General features: G+C 51.1%; 1 protein-coding gene across 1 annotated transcript in view; it reads right to left on the bottom strand.

Annotated features, from left to right (window-relative positions):
- galnt9 (polypeptide N-acetylgalactosaminyltransferase 9) overlaps positions 1 to 23,800 on the bottom strand; it is a 33,030-nt gene extending 9,230 nt beyond the window's left edge. Inside the window, exons 1-6 of the mRNA XM_033043930.1 lie at positions 23,643 to 23,800; positions 22,732 to 22,929; positions 19,335 to 19,452; positions 10,749 to 10,934; positions 9,534 to 9,671; positions 8,947 to 9,042 (exon numbers count right to left, since the gene is read on the bottom strand). Coding sequence (XP_032899821.1) covers positions 8,947 to 9,042; positions 9,534 to 9,671; positions 10,749 to 10,934; positions 19,335 to 19,452; positions 22,732 to 22,929; positions 23,643 to 23,800 — 894 coding nt within the window. The remainder of the gene's footprint in view (positions 1 to 8,946; positions 9,043 to 9,533; positions 9,672 to 10,748; positions 10,935 to 19,334; positions 19,453 to 22,731; positions 22,930 to 23,642) is intronic.
- Between the last annotated feature and the right edge of the window lie 255 nt (positions 23,801 to 24,055).

Raw genomic sequence — 24,055 nt, 5'->3', positions numbered from 1 at the left:
TATCATTTTTTAAATATTTTACCTTGTATGTATCTTTTAGAAATGTTTGAATGGTGCACTGACTGGCTGACATTTTTAAATTTTGTTGTACATGGTTCATGTTACAATAACAATAAAGAAACTATTCTATTCTATTCTATATTCTATTCTATAAAAAGGCCCAACAGAGGATGTACTTCCTGTGACAGCTGAGGAAGCACAATCTGCCACAGGCAACGATGGTCCAATTCTATACGGCCATCGTAGAGTCTGTCCTCACCTTCTCCATCATGGTCTGGTTTGGCCCAGCCACAAAGCACGACATCCGGAGGCTGCAGCGAATCGTCCGATCAGCTGAGAAGGTTATTGGCTGCAACCTTCCCTCCATTGATGAACTGTACACTGCAAGGGCCAGGAAGCGAGCGGGCAAGATCATCTCTGACCCCTCTCACCCTGGCCACAAACTCTTTGAATCACTTCCCTCTGGAAGGCGACTCCGGACTGTCAAAGCTGCCACAGCCAGACATATAAACAGTTTTTATCCATGAGTAGTTGCTCTACTCAATAACCAAAAATCTGTAGCCTCCTTTTGATCTGGTGTTTTGTTGGTTCACACGCTTGATCAATGGTGTTTTATCATTAATGTTTTATTATTATTAATGTTTAGTGTTTTCTGAGTCATGCGTAACTGTCACTGTATGTCATGTTGTTACTTGTGGGCGGAGCACCAAGGCAAATTCCTTGTATGTGAATACTTGGCCAATTAACGTACTTACACGTGACAATAAACTAAACTGAACTACACCGACCACTTGGACAGGGGAAGTTTCGCAGTAGAGTTTGAGATGTTGTCAGTAATGACCTCGACGTTATGAATGAACTGCCATGAATTATTCTGCAACTGGGGATACTCGCGTGGGCCGAGGATTAATAATTTACGGGTCTCAATTTTTTCCCTTCATATTACGATGAATCAATTATCCATTAAGTAATTCAAGAAGAATATTCCGAGCAATCTCCCACAACCTCAGCAAGTAAATGTCGACCCTGCCATGGCGTTTACACCAGAAATTCAATTTGCCAATCGGGATTTCAAGCACCTTAATCAACGTTTGCATTGCAATCTCATGTATTAAATATTAAATAAAACCTCCGTGACTCTTTAATAAACACTGTGGCAGATTCTGGGCATTTTTGTTGTTAATCATTATCACTGAAGGCTTAATGAGGTTTGATCGGTTGTTTACGACTTCCCGCAGCGATATAAAGCGTTGGATTAACGTACAATAAAATAGCACCAGCTTCTCACGCTGGTAATGCCCAATGTAAACTCGTAGCCAGAGATTCCCTTCTTCAGGAGAGCGTAAAACATTCAAGGAAAATGGAAGACAAAAATGCTGGAGAAACTCAGCGGGTGAGGCAGCATCTATGGAGAGATGGAATAGGTGACGTTTCGGCTCGAGACCCCGAAGGGTCTCGACCCGAAACGTCGCCTATTCCTTTGCTCCATAGATGCTGCCTCACCCGCTGAGTTCCTCCAGCATGTTTCTCATCAGTCTGAAGAAGGGTCTCGACCCGAAACGTCACCTATTCCTTCGCTCCACAGACGCTGCCTCTGGGAAGGGAAAGGGAAGGTCACATTTTTGCTGCTCTGGTTTCCTCCCACGCCCCAGACAATAGATAATTGGTGCAGGAGTAGGCCATTCGGCCCTTCGAGCCAGCACCGCCATTCAATGTGATCATGGCAGATTATCCACAATCAGTACCCCGTTCCTGCCATCTCCCCATATCCCCTGACTCCACTATCTTTAAGAGCCCTATCTAACTCTCTCTTGAAAGTATCCAGAGAACCTGCCTCCACCGCCCTCTGAGGCAGAGAATTCCACAGACTCACAACTCTCTGAGAAAAAGTGTTTCCTTGTCTCCGTTCTAAATGGCTTACTCCTTATTCTTAAACTGTGGCCCCTGGTTCTGGACTCCCCCAACATCGGGAACATGTTTCAGGCCTCTAGCGTGTCCAAGCCCTTAACAATCTTATATGTTTCAAAATAGGTTTGTAGGTTAATTGGCTTTGGTAAAAATCACCCCATCTACACTAGTCCCACCTGCTTGCATTTGGCGCATATACGTCTAACCCTATCCTATCCATGGACCCATCCAAATGTTTTCAAAGTGTTGTTATAGTCCCAGCCTCAACTACCTCCTCTGGCAGCTCGTTCCATACACCCACCACCCTCTGTGTGAAAAGGTTACCCCTCAGATTCCTATTAAATCTCCCCCCCCCCACCCCCCCCACCCCCCCTCACCTTAAACATATACGCTCAAAGCAATCATTGTTGCTCATAATTCTGCCCAGGTTCACAGTTATTAACCAGGAAATTGGCACAGTGAAAAACATCGTCTTGTATGTGATCCAATCAGATCAGATAATACTAGACATAAATACAATCAAGTAACTCAAGTCCAACAGGTCGAGCAAAGGGGAAAATACAGGGCGCAGGATATATATAGTTCATAGGGACATAAGTGATAGCAGCAGAATTAGGCCATTCGGCCCATCGAGTCTATTCCGCCATTGGCTGATCTATCTCTCCCTCCTAACCCTATTCTCCTGCCTTCTCCCCATAACCCCTGACACCCGCACTAATCAAGAATCTATCTATCTCTGCCTTAAATATATCCACTGACGGCCTTGATTAGTGCAGGGGTCAGAGGCTATGATAGGGAGAGGGCAGGAGAATGGGGTTAGACTCTCCCTCTAATGGAAACATCCTCTCCACATCCAGGCCTGTATTCAAGGGAGAGTTAGATTTAGCTTGAAGGGCCAAATGGCCTACTCCTGCAGTCTTGTACTGAAGTATGATTGAGTCTGTGAGTGGTAAGATTTTTACTGAACTGTATACGTCACGGTGGTGCAGCGGGTAGAGCTGCTGCCTCTCAGCGCCAGAGACCCAGGTTCAATCCTGACTACGGGCGCTGTCTGTACGGAGTTTGCACGTTCTCCCCGTGACCTGCGTGGGTTTTCTCCGGGTGCTCCGGTTTCCTCCCACACTCCAAAGACGTGCAGGTTTGTAGGTTAATTGGCTTTGGTAAATGTAAAACCCCTGTCCCACGGTACGAGTTCATTCCAAGAGCTCTCCCGAGTTTGCCCTGATTCGAACTCGGAGATTTACGGTAATGGCCACTCGTCGGTACTCGGGGCTCTCGTGGACATTTTTCAGCTGTTGAAAAATCTTCACGAGTCTTCCCGTGCTTACCTGCCGTTAGCGAGTCTTCCTGAGTGCCTGCCGTTAGCGCTAAGAGACGTCCCCGAGCTCCGACGTACCCGCTACGTTCATTCTCTGTGCTTACCACGAGTTTGATTTTTTTTAAACTCGGGAGAGCTCTTGAATGAACTCACACCGTGGGACAGGGCTATTAATTGTCCCTAGTGTGTGTAGGATAGTGTTAGTGTGCGGGGATCGCTGGTCGGCACGGACTCGGTGGGCCGAAGGGCCTGTTTCCGCTCTGTATGTCTAAACTAAACTAACAGACAAAAGAAACTTACAAAATTCTTAAGGGGTTGGACAGGCTAGATGCAGGAAGATTGTTCCCGATGTTGGGGAAGTCCAGAACAAGGGGACACAGTTTAAGGATAAAGGGGAAATCTTTTAGGACTGAGATGAGAAAAACATTTTTCACACAGAGAGTGGTGAATCTGTGGAATTCTCTGCCACAGAGGGTAGTTGAGGCCACAGTTCAGTGGCTATATTTAAGAGGGAGTTAGATGTGGCCCTTGTGGCTAAAGGGATCAGGGGGTTATGGAGAGAAGGCAGGTACAGGATACTGAGTTGGATGATCAGCCATGATCATATTGAATGGCGGTGCAGGCTGGAAGGGCCGAATGGCCTACTCCTGCACCTATTGTCTATGTTTCTATGTAACAGGATTGTCACTGCATAGTACAGGTGGCCAGAATGTAGCATTGAAGGGTTGAACACAGGAGATAAAGGCAGGTGGTGAGAGCAGAATTTGTAAACAGGGGGGATGGAATTGACTTTTGAAGCACAGATTTTGAAGAGAATCTCTCTCTGACTGAGCGTGCAGGGATAATCCTGGCAGGAATTATTCTCCGCTGCGAACCACTGAACAGTAATCACGTGAACCAAAGCCAGATTTAAATCATCATCTTTTTGAAGAAAAATAAATTGCTTTATGAATAAAGATTTAAATGCTTTCAACATATGCTCCACATCCCAATAGCCCAGGGATAACACCACAAAGTCTGCAGGATTACTGAAATGGCAGTCGGCATTCAAGCCTCAGACTCTTGCTATTGAGGGAGTGCAGCGTAGGTTCACCAGGTTGATTCCCGGGATGGCGGGACTGTCATATGCTGAGAGAATGGAGCGGCTGGGCTTGTACACACTGGAGTTTAGAAGGATGAGAGGGGACCTTATTGAACCATATCAGATTATTAAGGGTCTGGACACGCTAGAGGCAGGAAACATGTTCCCGAGTGTTTAAGAAGGAACTGCAGATGCTGGAAAATCGAAGGTAGACAAAAGTGCTGGAGAAACTCAGCGGGTGCAGCAGCATCTATGGAGCGAAGGAAATAGGCAACGTTTCCTATTTCCTTCGCTCCAAACATGTTCCCGATGTTGGGGGACTCCAGAACCAGGGGCCACACACAGTTTAAGAATAAGGGGTAAGCCATTTAGCACGGAGATGAGGAAACACTTTTTCACACAGAGGGTTGTGAGTCTGTGGAATTCTCTGCCTCAGAGGGCGGTGGAGGCCGGTTCTCTAGAAACTTTCAAGAGAGAGCTAGATAGGGCTCTTGAAGATAGCGGAGTCAGGGGATATGGGGAGAAGGCAGGAACGGGGTACTGATTGGGGATGATCAGCCATGATCACATTGAATGACGGTGCTGGCTCGAAGGGCCGAATGGCCTACTCCTGTACCTATTGTCTATTATCTATTGTCTACAGCCCAGGAACAGGCCCTTCGGCCCGCAATGCCTGTGCTGGACATGATGCCAAGACAAACTCCAATCTGCCCACACGTGATCCCTCCATTCCCTGCATATCCATGTGCCTGTCTAAAAGCCTCGTAAACACCACGATCGTATCTGCCCCCACCCCCACCCCTGGCAGCACGTTCCAGGCACCCACCACCCTCTGTGTAAAAAAAACCTGCCCCGCACACCTCCTTTATACTTTACCCCTCTCACCATAAAGCTGCGCCCTCTAGTCTTGGACACTCCCACCCTGACTGTCTACCTTCTCTACGTCTCTTATCATTTTATTATTTTTGTAACTTTTATACTGGGATTCAGTACAAAGTACTCCAGAGATTTGAAGCCACTATTCTGAGCTTTTACATTCCAGATTTTCATTAGTCACAATGTCATACGGCACTGAAACAGGCCCTTCGGCCCACAATGTCCATGCCAACTTTCCTGCCCATCTATGCTAATACCACTTGCCCACATTGGTGCCTATATCCTTCTAGGCATTGCGTATTCAAGTGCCTTTAAACATAGTGGCCATATCTGGTTCTGTCACCTCCTTTGACAGTCAGTTGAGTTGAGTTTAATTCAGAGATACAGCACGGAAACACTGAGACCGCATCGACCAGCGATCCCCGCACACTAACACTATCCTACACACACTAGGGACAATTTATGCTTATACCAAGTCATTTAACCTGCAGACCCGCACGTCTTTGGAGTGTGGGAGGGAACCGAAAATATCGGAGAAAACTCCACGCTGTGTCTCTAAACTAACCATTGATTGAAGATAAACAAACATTCTGGAGAAACTCAGCGGGTGAGTTCCATAGAGTTCCATGGAACTTCGCTCCATAGATGCTGCCTCACCCGCTGAGTTTCTCCAGCACTTTTGTCTACCTTTGATTTTCCAGCATCTGCAGTTCCTTCTTAAACACATTGGAGAAAACCCACGCAGGTCATGGGGAGAACGTACAAACCCCGTACAGACAGCGCCCGTAGTCAGGATCGAACCCGGGTCCCTGGCGCTGTGAGGCAGCAACTCTACCGCTGCGCCACCGTGCAGTGTTTGGAGGGATATGGACCAAACGCAGGCAGGTGGGACTAGTGCAGCTGGGACATGTTGGCTGGTGTGGACAAGTTGGGCCGAAGGGCCTGATTCCATGCTGTATCACTCTGTGACTCCATAATAGTGGTACATAGTACCATAGTAGTACAGACACAGTGGGCCGAAGGGCCTGTTCCTGTGCTATTCTGGTCCTTACTGAATGGCAGAGAAGACAAGAAGGGCTTTCAGTTTTGGTTCTCTCCTTATGCATAATAAATAAAAGGACTGCTGCATTCTGAAGACACTTGTCCAATATTCGATGTTGATGTAATATTCTGCAGCAAATCAGTGAGCCGACTGATTTAGATTCCTTTCACAGCGAGTAATCAGACACTGGAATAATGAGAGATGCGATTCTCAGGAGGTGACTGCACCAGGCCTGATTGTTCACCTGGTTTGATGGAATTGATTTAACAAATCAAGGATAAAGTTCAAAATATGTTTGAAAGCCGACGAGGATTTTGGAAATTGATTTTGGCAAAGTGTCTTTATTTTAATTCCGGATTGGCTAAATGTTTTTTGGTGTGCAGACACAGAGTGCTGGATATTATTCCCAAGTGTCGGAGTTATCTCCAGAGAGAAGTCACAGCAGGGAAACAGGCTCTTCGGCCCAACTCATCCATGCCCGACCATCATGCCCCATCTACACTAGTCCCAGCTGCCCACATTTGGCCCATGTTCCTCTAAACCTTTCCTATCCATGTACCTGTCCAAATTATACCTTCCGATTATGCCTGCCACAACTACCTTCTGCATCAGCTTGTTCCATACACCCACCACCCTCTGTGCGAAAAAGATACCCCTCAGGTTCCTATTAATTCTTTCCCCCCCCTTACCCTAATCCTGTGTCCCCTGGTTTGTCATTCCCCTACTCTCGGCAAAATACTTCATTCACTTTATCTTTTCCCCTCATGAACTTATACACGGTGGCGCAGCGGGTAGAGCTGCTGCCTCACAGCGCCGGAGACCCGGGTTCCATCCCGACTACGGGCGCTGTCTGTACGGAGTTTGTACGTTCTCCCCGTGACCCGTGTGGGTTTTCTCAGAGATCTTCGGTTTCCTCCCACACTCCAAAGACGTGCGGGTTTGTAGGTTAATTGGCTTTGGTGTAAGTGTAAATTGTCCCTAGTGTGTGTAGGATAGTGTTAGTGTGCGGGGATCGCTGGTCGGCACGGACTCGATGGGCCGAAGGGCCTGTTTCCTTATCACTAAATTAATCCTCATCCCCGTGCGCTCCAAGGAATAAAGACCCAGCTGCCATCCTCTCCCTGTAGCTCAGGCCCCTCGAGTCCTGGCAACATCCTCGTAAAGATGCTTTTACGAGGATAACTGCCAGGCCTGGAATATTCCAGGCACATCAATATTTAATGCTCAATCTACTCATTTCATTCCCTGCATGCATTTAAATATTTTAGAAGAATTTTACTGACAGTGATCGCTTTATACATCCAGCGTTAGTGTTAGATGCAAGGTAATACGGAGATACAGCGGGGAAACAGGCCCTTCGGCCCACCGTGTCCGCGCCGACTAGCGATCCCCGACCATCGACTGTGATGTGGGAGGATGCAGGAATTATACACCAAGTCAGTGATAGTGGGCAGTGCGTTCCTGGAATACACTGTTGCCCAGGGCAGTGTTCACACGGCCATATGTGATAGCAGCAGAATTAGGCCATTCGGCCCGTCAAGTCTACTCCGCCACTCAATCGTGGCTGATCTACCTCTACCTCCTAACCCCATTCTCCTGCCTTCTCCCCGTAACCCCTGACACCCGCACCAATCACACTAATCTATCTATCTCTGCCTTAAAAATATCCACTGACTTGTGGCCTCCACAGCCGTCTGTGGACGTTTCGGGTCAAAATCCTTCTTCAGACTGATGACAAAAATGCTGGAGAATCTCAGCGGGTGAGGCAGCATCTGTGGAGCGAAGGAATAGGTGACGTTTCGGGTCGAGACCCGGAAGGGTCTCGACCCGAAACGTCACCTATACCTTCAGGGTCTCGACCCGAAACGTCACCTATTCCTTTGCTCCATAGATGCTGCCTCACCCGCTGAGTTTCTCCAGCATTTTTTGTTTATCTTCAATCAATGGTTAGTTTAGAGATACAGCGTGGAAACGGGCCCTTCGGCCCTTCAGCCCACCGACCAGCGATCGCCCGGTTACACACCAGTTCTACATTATCCCACGTTCCCATCCACTTCCCACACACCAGGGGGACGATGTCACAGAGGGCCGATTCAGCTACAAAATTCTGGAGCAAAAGCTCCTTGGTCCATATCACACTCATTCCGGCCTATCGGTATGTGTGTCTAACAGCCTTTTAGGTAAACAGGGGGGGGGGAAGAGTTGCTGCCTCATGGCCCTGTCCCACTGTATGAGTTCATTCAAAACTTCTCCCGAGTTTGCCCTGATTCGAACTCGGAGAATTATGCTAATAGCCACTCGCAGGTAGACAATAGACAATAGGTGCAGCTGTAGGCCATTCGGCCCTTCGAGCCAGCACCGCCATTCAGTGTGATCATGGCTGATCATCCCCAATCAGTACCCTGTTCCTGCCTTCTCCCCATATCCCCTGACTCCGCTATTTTTAGGGGCTCTTGTGGACATTTTTCAACATGTTGTAAAATCTTCACGAGTCTTCCCGAGCTTACCGCGTTTCCCCGGGTACCTGCCGTAAACGTTACGAGCCGCTAAGAGACGTCCCGAGCTCCGACGTACCCACTACGTACATTCTACGTGCTTACCACGAGTTTGATTTATTTTTAAACTCGGGAGAGCTCTTGAATTACCTCGTACAGTGGGACAGGGCTATTACAAGGGTGGGGGGGGGGGGTGGGGGGTGGAGCAGAGGCACCGTGGTCCTACCTGAGATGTCATTCCATGACAGGGGTAGAGGATGGCCATGTCATCTTCCTCCTGGCCCTGGTCTAGGCAGTAGCCGCTCACCTTGCTGTTCCTCACCTGTGGCATTAAACAGTGGACAACTAACTGCAGGTCTAATGTAACGGTGAAAGGCCTGGACAGTGGATGTGGAGAGGATGTTCCCACTAGTGGCAGAGTCTAGGACTAGAGGGCACAGCCTCTGATTTAAAGCACGTTCCTTTAGGAAGGAGACGAGGAGGAATTTCTGTGACGTTCTGCAAGAGTCGTCCACCTTAGTTGAGATACAGCGCAGGAAACAGGCCCTTCGGCCCAACTCGCTGGTGTTGTGGCAAAGAATTCCACAGATTCACCACCCTCTGACTAAAGAAATTCCTCCTCATCTCCTTCCTAAAGGAACATCCTTTAATTCTGAGGCTGTGACCTCTGGTCTTAGACTCTCCCACTAGTGGAAACATCCTCTCCACATCCACTCTATCCAGGCCTTTCAATGGGGTCCCCCCTCAATCTTTTAAACTGCGGCGAGCACGGGCGCGGTGCATCCAAACGCGGTCCGTGTGTTACGCGCTCACCTCTCCGTAGGTCAGGGTGTTGTTGTACATCCTCATCTCTGGGTAGACATTGTCTCGGTACCACTGGAAACTCCGGCAGTTCAGCCTCTTGCGTAGCGCCACGCGCTCCGACACGTTCCCAAAGTCAACCCCCGGGTTCTGGAGAGGGCGAACAGGAATGGTTAACGGAGCCCGGAGCACCCCCTGAGGCCATTCCCCCCCGTCCGTCCCATCACCCGGTCTAGCCCATTCCCTCCGCAGCCCTCGCCGACGGTCAAAAGCTTGAAAGCTCCCGCCACTAGATGCAGGAACAGCTTCTTCCCCGCTGCCATCAGACCATTGAACGCTGGGGTGTGCTCCCGATCCTCCAACCCACCTCATTGCGGGCCTCGCACTTTTATTTTTTAAATCTGCACTTTCTCTGTATAATGCTATAACACTATATTCTACACTAAATAATGTACTTGTATAGAGCACGGTTGTTCTCATCTGGGCTGTACATCAGAGATTGTACATATGTATGACAATTATCTGACTAGCATTTCACTGTTCCTTGGTACACATTGGTCAAGAAATGTACTCTAGGTAAAAGACTCTGTGCATCTACCCGATCTATTCCCCTCATGATTTTATACACCTCTATAGATCTCCCCTCATCCTCCTGCGCTCCAGAGAATAGAGACCCAACCTGGTCAACCTCTCTCTCTCTAGCTCAGACACTTGAGTCTAGGCGACATCCTCGTGAATCTTCTCTGCACCCTCTCCAACTTGACAAGGTCATTGTTTTAATGTGGAGCCCAGAACTGAACACAATACTGTAAATGTAACTGCAACGTGTCCTCCCAACTTCTGAACTCAAGACTCAGTTGAGTTCAGTTTAGTTTAGAGATACAGCGCGGAAACTGACCCTTCGGCCCGAATCTTCACCGACCAGCGATCTCCACACACTAACACTTTTCACCGACCAGCGATCTCCGCACACTAACACTTTCCTACACACACTGGGGACAATTTCACATTTACACAACGGCAATTAACCTACAAACCTGCACGTCTTTGGAGTGTGGGAGGAAACCGGAGCACCCGGAGAAACCCCACGCAGGTCACGGGGAGAACGTGCAAACTGTGTACAGACAGCGCCCGTGGTCGGGATGGAACCCGGGTCTCTGGCGCTGTGAGGCAGCAGCTCTACCCGCTGCGCCACCGTGCCGCGCTTCCCGTCTCGATTGGACTCACGTTGATGGGGATGTTCCAAGCCATGTAGACGTGGGATTTGAAGTCGTCCATCCAGACCTCAGCGGCGCGGAGCGCGTTACGCTTGGCGTAGTAATCGATGTCGTTGTTGTACGGCTTCTTGGTGCGCTCGATGTGGGCGACCCGCGAGCACGGCAGCACCTCCATGCTACCTCCGCACTGCCACACCTGAAACACACACAACAGGTGCAGGAGTAGGCCACTCGGCCCTTCCAGACAGCACCGCCATTCAATATGATCATGGCTGATCATCTCCAATCGGTACCCCGTTCCGGCCTTCTCTCCATACATACATCCTCTAGATTAGTGTCACTCATCTCTTGCTCTGCCCACAGGCTTATTAGAGAGCTCTCTCTCTCCCCCTGGCAGACTAGTAATTTGCATGTGGAGATGAAAGCACCTTGTGTTTCCTCTGCAGTTGCTAATAAAAGACTATGGATTCTAATCGCTATGCCTGAGTCTGATCATTTGCAACACATCCCTCCACAGATATCGGGCTGAAAATTGCTCGCAGTATTCCCCATGCGACAGGCAGGCACAGTAGGTACCCCGTTCAGCTTTAGTTTTAGAGATACAGCGCGGAAACAGGTTCCACAGCCCACCGGGTCTGTGCTGACCAGCGATCACTGGGTCTGTGCTGACCAGCGGTCACCGGGTCCGTGCTGACCAGCGATCACCGGGTCTGTGCTGACCAGCGATCACTGGGTCCGTGCTGACCAGGGATCACCGGGTCTGTGCTGACCAGCGGTCACTGGGTCTGTGCTGACCAGCGATCACCGGGTCTGTGCTGACCAGCGGTCACCGGGTCTGTGCCGACCAGCGATCACTGAGTCCGTGCTGACCAGCGATCACTGGGTCTGTGCTGACCAGCGATCACTGGGTCTGTGCTGACCAGCGCTCACCCTCACACTAGTTCTATCCCACACGTTAGTGGCAATTTACAGAAGGCCAGTTAACCTACAAACACGCACGTCTTTGGGATGTGGGAGGAAACCGGAGCACCCGGAGAAAACCCACACGGCCACAGGGAGAGAACGTGCAAACTCCACCCACACAGACAGCACCCGCAGTCAGGATCGAACCCGTGTCTCTGGCGCTGTGAGGCAGCAACTCTACCGCTGCGCCACCGTGCCTGCCGCCCTTAATGAAGGCGGCTTTTGGCACACTGGCCTTCACTGGACAGAGAATTGAGTCGACACAAGGAACTGCAGATGCTGGTTAACAAAAAAACACACAGAGTGCTGGAGTAACTCAGCGGGTCAGGCAGCATCTGTGGAGAACATGGATAGGTGATTCTTGGAATTTCTTTGGACCAATCTAAAGAAGGGTCCCAACCCAAAACGTCACCTGTCCATGTTCTCCACAGATGCTGCCTGACCCGCTGAGTTACTCCAGCACTCTGTGTCTTTTTTCTGCCTGCAGTTCCATGTGCATGTTTTGAGTGAGGAGCTGACAGACAGTGGGTTTGGGTTTGACATTAAACTGCTGGAGAGCTGCAGAGTGGAGGCTGCTGTCAGCTTGAGTGTGAGGCAACAATGACAGCTGACAGGCTGAACCAGATGAGACATTTATTCAACAGCAAACCTGTTCACCTGTAAATGCCGCGCTGGGCTGAGCTCTCCACAGCAATTAAGAGTCAAGAGTGTTTAAACATCATTAGCACTCGGCCCAGAAAAAAGCAATTCCTACTTACTGCAGCCTGGCAGACACAATAGATTAGTTTTAGAACTAAAAAGGCCCTTCGGCCCACCGGGTCCGTGCCGACCAGCGATCCCCGCACACTAACACTATCCCACACACACCAGGGACAATTCACACTTAGACCGAGCCAATTAACCAACAAACCTGCACGTCTTTGTAGTGTGGGAGGAAACCGGAGCACCCGGAGAAAACCCACGCGGGTCACGGGGCGAACGTGCAAACTCCATACAGACAGCACCTGTAGTCTGGATCGAACCCGGGTCTCCGGTGCTGTAAGCTCTGCAAGGCAGCAACTCTACCGCAGTGCCACCGTGACTGCCCACTAACCGCACAACAAACCGGGCAGAGGGTCCCAGAGGGTCTCGACCCAAAACGTCGCCAATTCCTTCTCTCCATAGATGCTGCCATGCCTGCCTCTTTGCAGTTAAACAATCACCTGTGTCAGGTGTACACTGGCCCTATCCAACAGCTCGTTCCATACACCCACCACCCTCCGTCTGAAAAAGTTACCCCTCAGATTCCTATTAAATCTTTTCCCCTTCATCTTTAACCCATGTCCTCTGGTCCTCGATTCCCCAAATCAGGGCAAGAGACTCTGTGCATCTACCTGATCTATTCCCCTCATGTTCTTATATATAGTACCTCTATAAGATCACCCCTCATCCTCCTGCGCTCCAAGGAATAGAGTCCCAGCCTACTCAACCTCTCCCTGTAGCTCACACCCTCTAGTCCTGGCAACATCCTCGTGAATCTTCTCTGCCCCCTCTCCAGCTCGACAACATCTTTCCTGTAACACGGTGCCCAGAACTGAACACAATATTCTAAATACGGCTTCACCAACGTCTTATACAAGTGTAACGTGACCTCCCAACTTCTATACTCAATACTCATGAATGATACACAGCAGATAATAGGTGCAGGAGTAGGCCATTCGGCCCTTCGTGCCAGCACCTGGCAATGTGCCAAAAGCCTTTTTGACCACGCGACCTACCTGCAGCTTGACCTGCAAGGAACCACGCACCTGCATTATCCAGACTGTTACATTTCTAAGTGATAATCACTTCTAACAGCTTTAGGCAAGATCTTGGTCCGTTAAACAACGCAGGCTTACAATTGGCACCTATTATTTTCACTTCATTATTTCAACTGTCAATTTATTTTCTAAGCTAATACTTTGCACACTGGTTTATTAAAATGCCTTCTCTTTGAAATTCAGGATGGTGAATTCCTAGACTCTCTCTCTCTCTCTCTCTGTCGCAGCAGCTTTGTGAGACAGGGAGTCACAGAGATGTCGCTGAAAGAGAAATACATCTGTAGCAACAAGGAAATGCAGATGCTGGTTTGAACCTGAGACAGACACAGAGTGCTGGAGTAACTCAGCGGGTCAGGCAGCATCTGCGGAGAACATGGACCATCCTATCCATTCAGGTTCAAGAAGGGTCCTGACCCTAAACATCGTCAAACAATGTTCTCCACAGATGCTGCCTGACCCGCTGAGTTACTCCAGCACTTTGTGTCTTTTTCTGTAAACCAGCACCTGCAGTTTCTTGAGCCTGAAGAAGTGTCCCGACCCGAAACGTCACCTATCCATGTTCTCCACAGATGCTGCCTGACCCGCTGAGTTACTCCAGCACTCTGTGAAACGTCACCTATCCATGTTCTCCACAGATGCTGCCTGACCCGCTGAGTTACTGCAGCACTCTGTGAAACGCCACCTATCCATGTTCTCCACAGATGCTGCCTGACCCGCTGAGTAACTCCAGCACTCTGTGAAACGTCACCTATCCATGTTCTCCACAGATGCTGCCTGACCCGCTGAGTTACTCCAGCACTCTGTGCCCTTTTTTATAAAACGTTGGTTCGGCCACGTTTGAAATATCTGGACCTGTCACAGCCCATTTTCTCAAAATCTTTTAACAATTGACACGTTGACAAAGAGGAATAAAAGCAATATGGTCAGGCACATGTGGAGCATTGCGGGCAGTTCTGGTCACCCCATTGCAGGAACGATGGATGTGGGGGCTTTGGAGAGGGTGCAGAGGAGGTTTACTAGGATTAGAGCGTTTCAGCTACAGGGAGAGGTTGGACAGACTTGGATTGTTCTCCCAGGAATGCCGGAGGTTGAGGGGAGACCTGGTAGAAGTTTATAAAATGATGAGAGGCATAGATAGGGTCGACAGTCACAACCTTTTCCCCAAGTTGGGCTTTCTGAAAAAGTCAGAATGCATCACAGCGGCACGGTGGCGCAGCGGTAGAGTTGCTGCCTTACAGCGCCGGAGACACGGGTTCCATCCTGACCATGGGTGCTGCCTGCGCGGAGTTTGTATGTTCTCCCCGTGGGTTTTCTCCGAGATCTTCGGTTTCCTCCTACACTCCAAAGACGTGCAGGCTCATAGGTTAATTGGCTTGGTGTAAAGTGTAAATGTAAATTATAGGAGCAAAGAGGCCCTTCTGCAGTTGTACAGGGCCCTAGTGAGACCACACCTGGAGTATTGTGTGCAGTTTTGGTCCCCTAATTTGTGGAAGGACATTCTTGCTATTGAGGGAGCCCAGTGTAGGTTTACAAGGTTAATTCCCGGGATGGCGGGACTGTCATATGCTGAGAGAATGGAGCAGCTGGGCTTGTACACTCTGGAGTTTAGAAGGATGAGAGGTTATCTCATTGAAACACTTAAGATTGTTAAGGGTTTGGACACGCTAGAGGCAGGAAACATGTTCCCGATGTTGGGGGAGTCTAGAACCAGGGGCCACAGTTTAAGAATAAGGAGTAAGCCATTTAGAACGGAGACGAGGAAACACTTTTTCTCACAGAGAGTGGAGAGTCTGTGGAATTCTCTGCCTCAGAGGGCGGTGGAGGCCGGTTCTCTGGATACTTTCAAGAGAGAGCTAGATAGGGCTCTTAAAAATAGCGGAGTCAGGGGATATGGGGAGAAGGCAGGAACGGGGAACTGATTGTGGATGATCAGCCATGATCACATTGAATGGCGGTGCTGGCTCGAAGGGCTGAATGGCCTCTACTCCTGCACCTATTGTCCCTAGTGTGCGCAGGGTCGAGTTAGTGTGCGGGGATCGCTGGTCGGCACGGACTCGGCGGGCCGAAGGGCCTGTTTCTGCGCTGTATCTCTAAACTAAACCAAACTAGAGGGCAACGTTTTAGGGTGAGAAGGGCAATGATTACAGGAGATGGCTGGCACGGGCTCGGCGGGCCGAAGGGCCTGTTTCCACGCCGTGTCTTTCAATCAATCAAATTTAAGTTGCAGCAAGGGTCTCAATCAGAGAGGTAAAATAACGTAATCAAAAATATACAAATCTGGTTGGTAAATCTCATATTAAGAAAACAGATTATCCAATCTGATTGAGCAAAGGCCTTATTAAAGCAATTTCAACAACCAAATAACTAATTTAATAAAAAGGATGTAATTGCAGCTGTGTAAAGCAGGCCTGCCTGCCTGACTAAAGTGATTATATTAGAACAACAATTAACTCGAAATGTTTCTCTATCAATCAGCAACACAGACGTGAATATTTAATTAGCACAAACCAAATTACATTTTGGTCATTTAAAAAAAAATTAGATTTGCCCTGGAATGTTTAGAGCAGCTCTCGAGTAACCTAGAATGGAAACAGGCCCTTCGGCCCAGCTCATCCATGCTCAACAAGATGGCCTATTTAAGCTAGTCCCATTGTTTGGCCCATATCCCTACAACCCTGTCCTATCGAGACCCTTCTTCAGACTGGGCACAGGGGGATTTAAATTAGTTTAGGTCAGAGACGCAGCATGGAGACAGGCCCTTCGGCCCACCGAGTCCGTGCTGACTAGCGATCCCCGCACACTAACACTATCCTACACACACTAGGGACAATTTTGATTAATACCGAAGCCAATTAACCCACAAACCCGCTGGTCTTTGGAGTGTGGGAGGAAACCGGAGATCTCGGAGGAAACCCACGCAGGTCATGGGGAGAACGTGCAAACTCCGTACAGACAGCACCCGTAGTCGGGATCGAACCCGGGTCTCCGGCGCTGTGAGGCAGCAACTCTACCGCTGCGCCACCGTGCCCCACCAAAGGATCCATTTGTTTGGTTGATGGTCTGAAGCACGCGATCGCTACCCAGGGGGCAACACAGGTGTCCGTCTCCAGAGCCCAGCGTACTGGAACATCTCTGAGCTGCCGTGAGAGACGGCCGCCATTAATACAGACTAGCGCCCGGCCCCGTGTTAGCACAGGTAACGAGCAGCGCACGGTTCTTTGATCTCTGCCGCACTGCCTGGATCTGAAAGGAATTTAATTAGATCACAGTATCTGTCTTCACCACCAGCCACTGTCGTCATGGATCAATGCTCTCACACAGATGGAAGTATTTCAATCTATACTTTACATTCATATTTCTTCTCCAGCACGGTTGCTGCGATGAATTTTAAAGTCTGCAGGATCCTGACTGACTGAGGGAAGGGGACATTCTGCTGGGAACAAGCGGGAGATTTCGGATCGAATCCTATCCCAGGCCAGAGAGGCACAGAGGGTCTCAGAGACGTATGGTGTGGAAACAGGCCCTTCAGCCCAGCTTGCCCACGCCGACCAACGTGCCCCATCTACACTAGTCCCACCTGCCACCTACACTAGTCCCACCTTGCCCACAGACCAACGTGCCCCATGTACACTAGTCCCACCTTGCCCACGCCGACCAACGTGCCCCATCTACACTAGTCCCACCTGCCCACCCAGACCAACGTGCCCCATCTACACTAGTCCCACCTTGCCCACGCCAACCAACGTGCCCCATCTACACTAGTCCCACCTTGCCCACGCCAACCAACGTGCCCCATCTACACTAGTCCCACCTTGCCCACGCAAACCAACGTGCCCCATCTACACTAGTCCCACCTTGCCCACGCCAACCAACGTGCCCCATCTACACTAGTCCCACCTGCCCACAGACCAACGTGCCCCATGTACACTAGTCCCACCTTGCCCACGCCGACCAACATGCCCCATCTACACTAGTCCCACCTGCCACCTACATTAGTCCCACCTGCCCACAGACCAACGTGCCCCATGTACACTAGTCCCACCTTGCCCACGCCAACCAACGTGCCCCATCTACACTAGTCCCACCTGCCCACAGACCAACGTGCCCCACCTACACTAGTCCCACCTGCCCACAGACCAACATGCCCCATCTACACTAGTCCCACCTGCCCACCCGGACCAACATGCCCCATCTACACTAGTCCCACCTGCCCACCCGGACCAACATGCCCCATCTACACTAGTCCCACCTGCCCACCCGGACCAACATGCCCCATCTACACTAGTCCCACCTGCCCACAGACCAACATGCCCCATCTACACTAGTCCCACCTGCCCACAGACCAACATGCCCCATCTACACTAGTCCCACCTGCCCACAGACCAACATGCCCCATCTACACTAGTCCCACCTGCCCACCCGGACCAACATGCCCCATCTACACTAGTCCCACCTTGCCCACGCCAACCAACGTGCCCCATCTACACTAGTCCCACCTGCCCACCCGGACCAACATGCCCCATCTACACTAGTCCCACCTGCCCACCCGGACCAACATGCCCCATCTACACTAGTCCCACCTGCCCACAGACCAACATGCCCCATCTACACTAGTCCCACCTGCCCACAGACCAACATGCCCCACCTACACTAGTCCCACCTGCCCACAGACCAACATGCCCCATCTACACTAGTCCCACCTGCCCACCCGGACCAACATGCCCCATCTACACTAGTCCCACCTTGCCCACGCCAACCAACATGCCCCATCTACACTAGTCCCACCTGCCCACAGACCAACATGCCCCATCTACACTAGTCCCACCTGCCCACAGACCAACATGCCCCATCTACACTAGTCCCACCTGCCCACAGACCAACATGCCCCAACTACACTAGTCCCACCTGCCCGCGTTTTTAGTTCAGTTCACAAGACAGAGATGAAATACTGGTGTAACTCAGCGGGTCAGGCAGCATCTGTGGAGAACATGGATAGGTGACGTTTCACAGAGTGCTGGAGTAACTCAGCGGGTCAGGCAGCATCTGTGGAGAACATGGATAGGTGACGTTTCACAGAGTGCTGGAGTAACTCAGCGGGTCAGGCAGCATCTGTGGAGAACATGGATAGGCGATGTTTCGGATTGAGACCCTTCTTCAGACTTAATCTTTAGGAGTGTCTCTGGTGCGGAGGAGCTTCCAACGCGGGCGGTGCTGAACAACATCGTGGAGTCCTGGGGCGCCTTGCAGAGGGCCGCCAGCAGCAGTCTCCACCCGGCGCGGCCTGCGGACTTTGGAAGCCGCCGACTCCGGTAGGAGGGGGCCGACTCTGTGTCCACGCCGCTTGGACGTCCCGCAGCCCCGACGTCGGACTTGTATCACCCCGGCGAGCGGTCCTGGACATCGGGCCGCCCGTAGCTGCAACTGCGGAGGGCTTGGGTAGGCCCTGACCACGGGGAACAGTGGAGGAAGAGACTGACTTTGGTGCCTTCCCACACAATGGGGAACTCTGATTCTGCTGTGTGTGTGGGGATGTTTTATGTTAAATTCTATAGTGTGTTGTGTCCTTTATTTTTATTTTTATTGTATGGCTGTATGGGAATTTCATTTCACTGTGCCATCTGGTACATGTGACAATTAAATCTATCTTGAATCTTGAATCTTGTCTAGGTGGCAAGGAACCGTTTGTTGATGGCGTGCAACCGGCATAGAAGTTGGGGTCCATTGTGAAGAAGGGTCTCGACACGTCACCTATCTATGTTCTCCGCAGATGCTGCCTGACCCGCTGAGTTACTCCAGCACTCTGTGTGTCGACCTGTGGGGAATGTGCCACTCACCCTCATGCCCAGCTCAATGTTCTCGCCGCCGTAGACCTCCATCCCCGGGTCAAGGAGGCCGATCTCACCAAAATACTCCCGGTCCACCACAAAGGAGCAGCCAATCATTGCCGGCGTCCTGTCATGCACAGAGAGAGGCAGAAAACAGCACAGAGGCTCAGTCCCTGGCACATTGGGTAGAACAAGGGCCTAATGAGGAGGACAAGGGCCTAGTGAGGAGGGCAATGGCCTAGTGAGGAGAACCAGGGCCCAGTGAGGAGAACAAGGGCCTAGTGAGGAGAACAAGGGCCTAGTGAGGGGAACTAGGGCCTAGTGAGGAGAACCAGGGCCCAGTGAGGAGAACCAGGGCCTAGTGAGGACAACAAGGGCCTAGTGAGGAGAACCAGGGCCCAGTGAGGAGAACAAGGGCCCAGTGAGGGACCAAGGGCCTAGTGAGGAGAACCAGGGCCCAGTGAGGGGAACAAGGGCCCAGTGAGGGGAACCAGGGCCCAGTGAGGAGAACCAAGGCCCAGTGAGGGGAACCAGGGCCTAGTGAGGAGAACCAGGGCCCAGTGAGGGGAACCAGGGCCCAGTGAGGAGAACCAGGACCTAGTGAGGAGAACCAGGGCCCAGCGGGAAAATCTGGAGAACTAGGGCCTACTGGGCAGTACAAGGTTCACCCATTGGGGAGACCAAGGGTGACCACGGAAGGTACGACCCCCAAAGTAAACCACAAAACACAAGTTCTGAGAAAACGGTTAAACATAGAACAGGAATGCTGCATGCCCACGTTCCTGTCTAAAAGCCTCATCAACCCCAGTATCGTCTCTGCCTCCACCACCAGACTCGGGACAATTTACAATTTTTACCGAAGCCAATTGACCTTGGAGCGTGGGAGGAAACCGGAGCACCCAGAGAAAACCCACGCGGGTCGCGGGGAGAATGTACAAACTCCGTACAGACAGCGCCCGTGGTCAGGGTCGAAGGTGAGGCAGCAGCTCTACCCGCTGCGCCACTGTGCCGCCCACAAACTTGTGTAAGATTGTGTTTGATCCCACAGTGTTCAGAAGTACAAAAGATATCTATTATCTCCAAGGAGTTGCACTAATGGATCAGGCACAAAACATTAGGCAGCATTGAGAAGGAATGTATCGTGTTACTCAGTTTAGTTTAGAGATACAGCACGGAAACAGGCCCTTCGGCCCACCGGGTCCGCGCCGACCAGCGATCCCCGCACATTAACACCAGCCTACACACACACTAGGGACAATTTTTACATTTATACCAAGCCAATTAGCATACACGTCTTTGGAGTGTGGGAGGAGACCGAAAGTCTCGGAGAAAGCCCACACAGTTCACGGGGAGAACGTGCAAACTCCGTACAGACAGCGCCCGTAGTCGGGATGGAACCCGTGTCTCCGGCGCTGCATTCGCTGTCAGGCAGCAACTCTACCGCTGCGCCACCGTGATTGCGAGAGGCATTCTGCACCGGGCATTTTTAATCTGCTTTGATTGTTAGATGAAACATTGCGTTTAACGGAGGTGGGACAACACGAGTAGTCTCCCTTCCCCCAGTTGTTGTCGCCATCATCCCAGGAGTTCCCACATCACCGGCCCTTTCATCTTTCTGACTGCACTTTGTGGAGAATATCCAACGTCAGGCCTTTTGATGTGGTTTTAATTTCATTCATGAGCAGCTTGGGGAAAGATTCATGAAGATGTCTCCAGGCACGAGATGGCGGGACTGACATATGAGGAAAGAATGGGTCGGCTGGCCTTGTATTCACTGGAATTTAGACGGGCGAGAGGGGATCTTAGAGAAACACATAGAATTCTTTAGGGATTGGACAGGCTAGATGCAGGAAAAATGTTCCCCATGTTGAGAGAGTCCAGAACCAGGGGTCACAGTTTAAGAATAAGGGGTCGACCATTTAGGACTGAGATGAGGAAAAACCTTTTCACCCAGAGTTGTGAATCTGTGGAATTCTCTGCCATAGAAGGCAGTGGAGGCCAATTCTCTGGATGTTTTCAAGAGAGAGATAGATTTAGCTCTTAGGGCTAATGGAATCAAGGGATATGGGGAGAAGGCAGGAACGGGGTACTGATTGTGGATGATCAGCCATGATCACATTGAATGGCAGTGCTGGCTCGAAGGGCCGAATGGCCTCTACTCCTGCACCTATTGTCTATGTTTCTATGTAATGATCAGGAAAGAATGGATAAAAAAAGAACCGCAGATGCCGGTTAATACCCAAAAGGGCATGAGAGGAATAGATCGGGTAGAGTCTCTTGCCCAGAGTGGGGAAATTGAAGGCCAGAGGACATGGATTTAAGGTGAAGGGGAAAAGATTCAATAGGAATCTGAGGGGTAACTTATACGAAGGGTGGTGGGTGCTGTCTGTGTGGAGTTTGCACGTGCTCCCCGTGACCTGCGTGGGTTTTCTCCGGGTGCTCCGGTTTCCTCCCACATTCCAAAGACGTGCAGGTTTGTAGGTTAATTGGCCCCCATGAAATTTATAAATTGTTACTAGTGTGTGTAGGATAGTGTTAGTGTGCGGGGATCGCTGGTCGGCACGGACTCGATGGGCCGAAGGGCCTGTTTCCGCGCTGTATCTCTAAACTAAACTAAAATCATGAGGTAATTCAGCCCACTGAGTGGCTGTCCAATTAATCCCACTCTCCTGTTGGTACAAGGAACTGCAGGTGCTGGTTTAGAATAAAATAGACACAGAGTGCTGGAGTAACTCAGCGGGTCAGGCAGCATCCGTGGAGAACATGGACAGGTGACGTTTTGGGTCGAGACCTTTCTTCAGACTGAGGAAGGGTCTTTTTGTCTTTTTATTTATTGTATCTTCCCTGCGCTTTTGCCCAGTTACATCCACTCCAGAATATGCATTCTTCAATAGTCCCAATGATGCTGCTCCACACTGCACCAGGTACACACGCATGCACACAGGCATATACAGAGACATGCGCGCACACACACACACACACACTCATGCACACACAAACTCTCACACACATGTTCACAGACACACGCACACATACAGACACACACACACGTACACACAGACACAGACACACACACAGACACACACACGTACACACACACACAGACAGACACACACACAGACACACACACACAGACACAGACACACACACAGACACACACAGACACACGCACACACAGACACACACAGACACAGACACACACACACACGCATATACAGAGACATGCACACACACACACACACACACAAATGCTTGCATACACACGCACACACACACAGACGCATATACAGAGACATGCGCGCACATACACACACACACACACACACATGCTCGCATACACACGCACACACACACACACACACCTCTCCCTTGCCCCCCCCCCCCGTTCCCCGTGCCCTGCGCTCACCGTATGGGTGCGGCCTGGTCATCCTGCTGCAACCATGCATGTGGGGGCAGGATGTACATGCACCACAGGCCCCAGTTGTACCCGTGGGCAGCGCTGGCGTATTGCTGCACCTCAAACGTGTTGTACTTGATGTTGTCGATGGCCGGCAGCACGATGCGGCTGCGATCCTCACTGATCCGGCTCAGGACCGGCTGCACCCTGCAACGGGACAGTGGAGGGGTCAAGGGTCAGCGGAGGGGTCAAGGGTCACCCTGCAACAGGACATGGGTCATTGGAGGGGTCAAGGGTCAGCGGGGGGGGGGTCAGCCCTGTCTGTCCCACTGCAGGAGGTGAAGATGTGATGGTCCCGTCCCACCCCAGGCCAGAGGGGGGACAATAGACAACAGGTGCAGGAGTAGAGGCCATTCGGCCCTTCGAGCCAGCACCGCCATTCAATGTGATCATGGCTGATCATCCCCAATCAGTACCCCGTTCCTGCCTTCTCCCCATATCCCCTGACTCCGCTATCTTTAAGAGCCCTATCTAGCTCTCTCTTGAAAGCATCCAGAGAACCAGCCTCCACCGCCTTCTGAGGCAGAGAATTCCACAGACTCACCACTCTCTGTGAGAAAAGGTGTTTCCTCGTCTCTGTTCTAAATGGCTTACTCCTTATTCTTAAACTGTGGCCCCTGGTTCTGGACTCCCCCAACATCGGGAACATGTTTCCTGTCTCTAGCGTGTCCAAGCCCTTAACAATCTTATATGTTTCAATGAGACACCCTCTCATCCTTCTAAACTCCAGAGTGTACAAGCCCAGCTGCTCCATTCTCTCAGCATATGATAGTCCCGCCATCCCGGGAATTAACCTCTCGGGAGAGGGAGGGGGGAGAGGGAGGGGGATAGATTCTGGGCAGGTCAGGTCGTCCACTCACCAGCCGACGTTGAACTCAACGTGAGCATCGAAGAAGCCGATGATGGGGGCGCTGGAGACCCTCCACCCCTGGAGACGGGCGCGGATCAGCCCCTCCCTCTTGTGGTTCCGCACGATCTTCACCAGCCCGGGGTAGCGGTGGCCCAGGTACCGCTCCATGCCCACGCCCAGATCCACTGTGGACGCAACATGTCCCCACGTCACCACACGGACCAACTCTCACCCTCACCCCCCTCACACTCCCCACCCCCCCCCCACTGTGGGGACACGTACGTCTACCATCACCACACGATGCACCATCGACACCCCACACCCCGTTCCCCACCCCCTCACCCGCCAGCTCATCCTCCCCCCCTCCCCCCCCCCCACACAGAGGCTCTGTGGCCACAGGAAGTCCACCTCAACCGCCCGCTC

The sequence above is a fragment of the Amblyraja radiata genome, chromosome 25 (genome assembly GCF_010909765.2).
Source record: "Amblyraja radiata isolate CabotCenter1 chromosome 25, sAmbRad1.1.pri, whole genome shotgun sequence".
NCBI classification, from domain to species: Eukaryota; Metazoa; Chordata; class Chondrichthyes; order Rajiformes; family Rajidae; genus Amblyraja; species Amblyraja radiata.
This window is presented reverse-complemented; position numbering and strand designations above follow the sequence as displayed.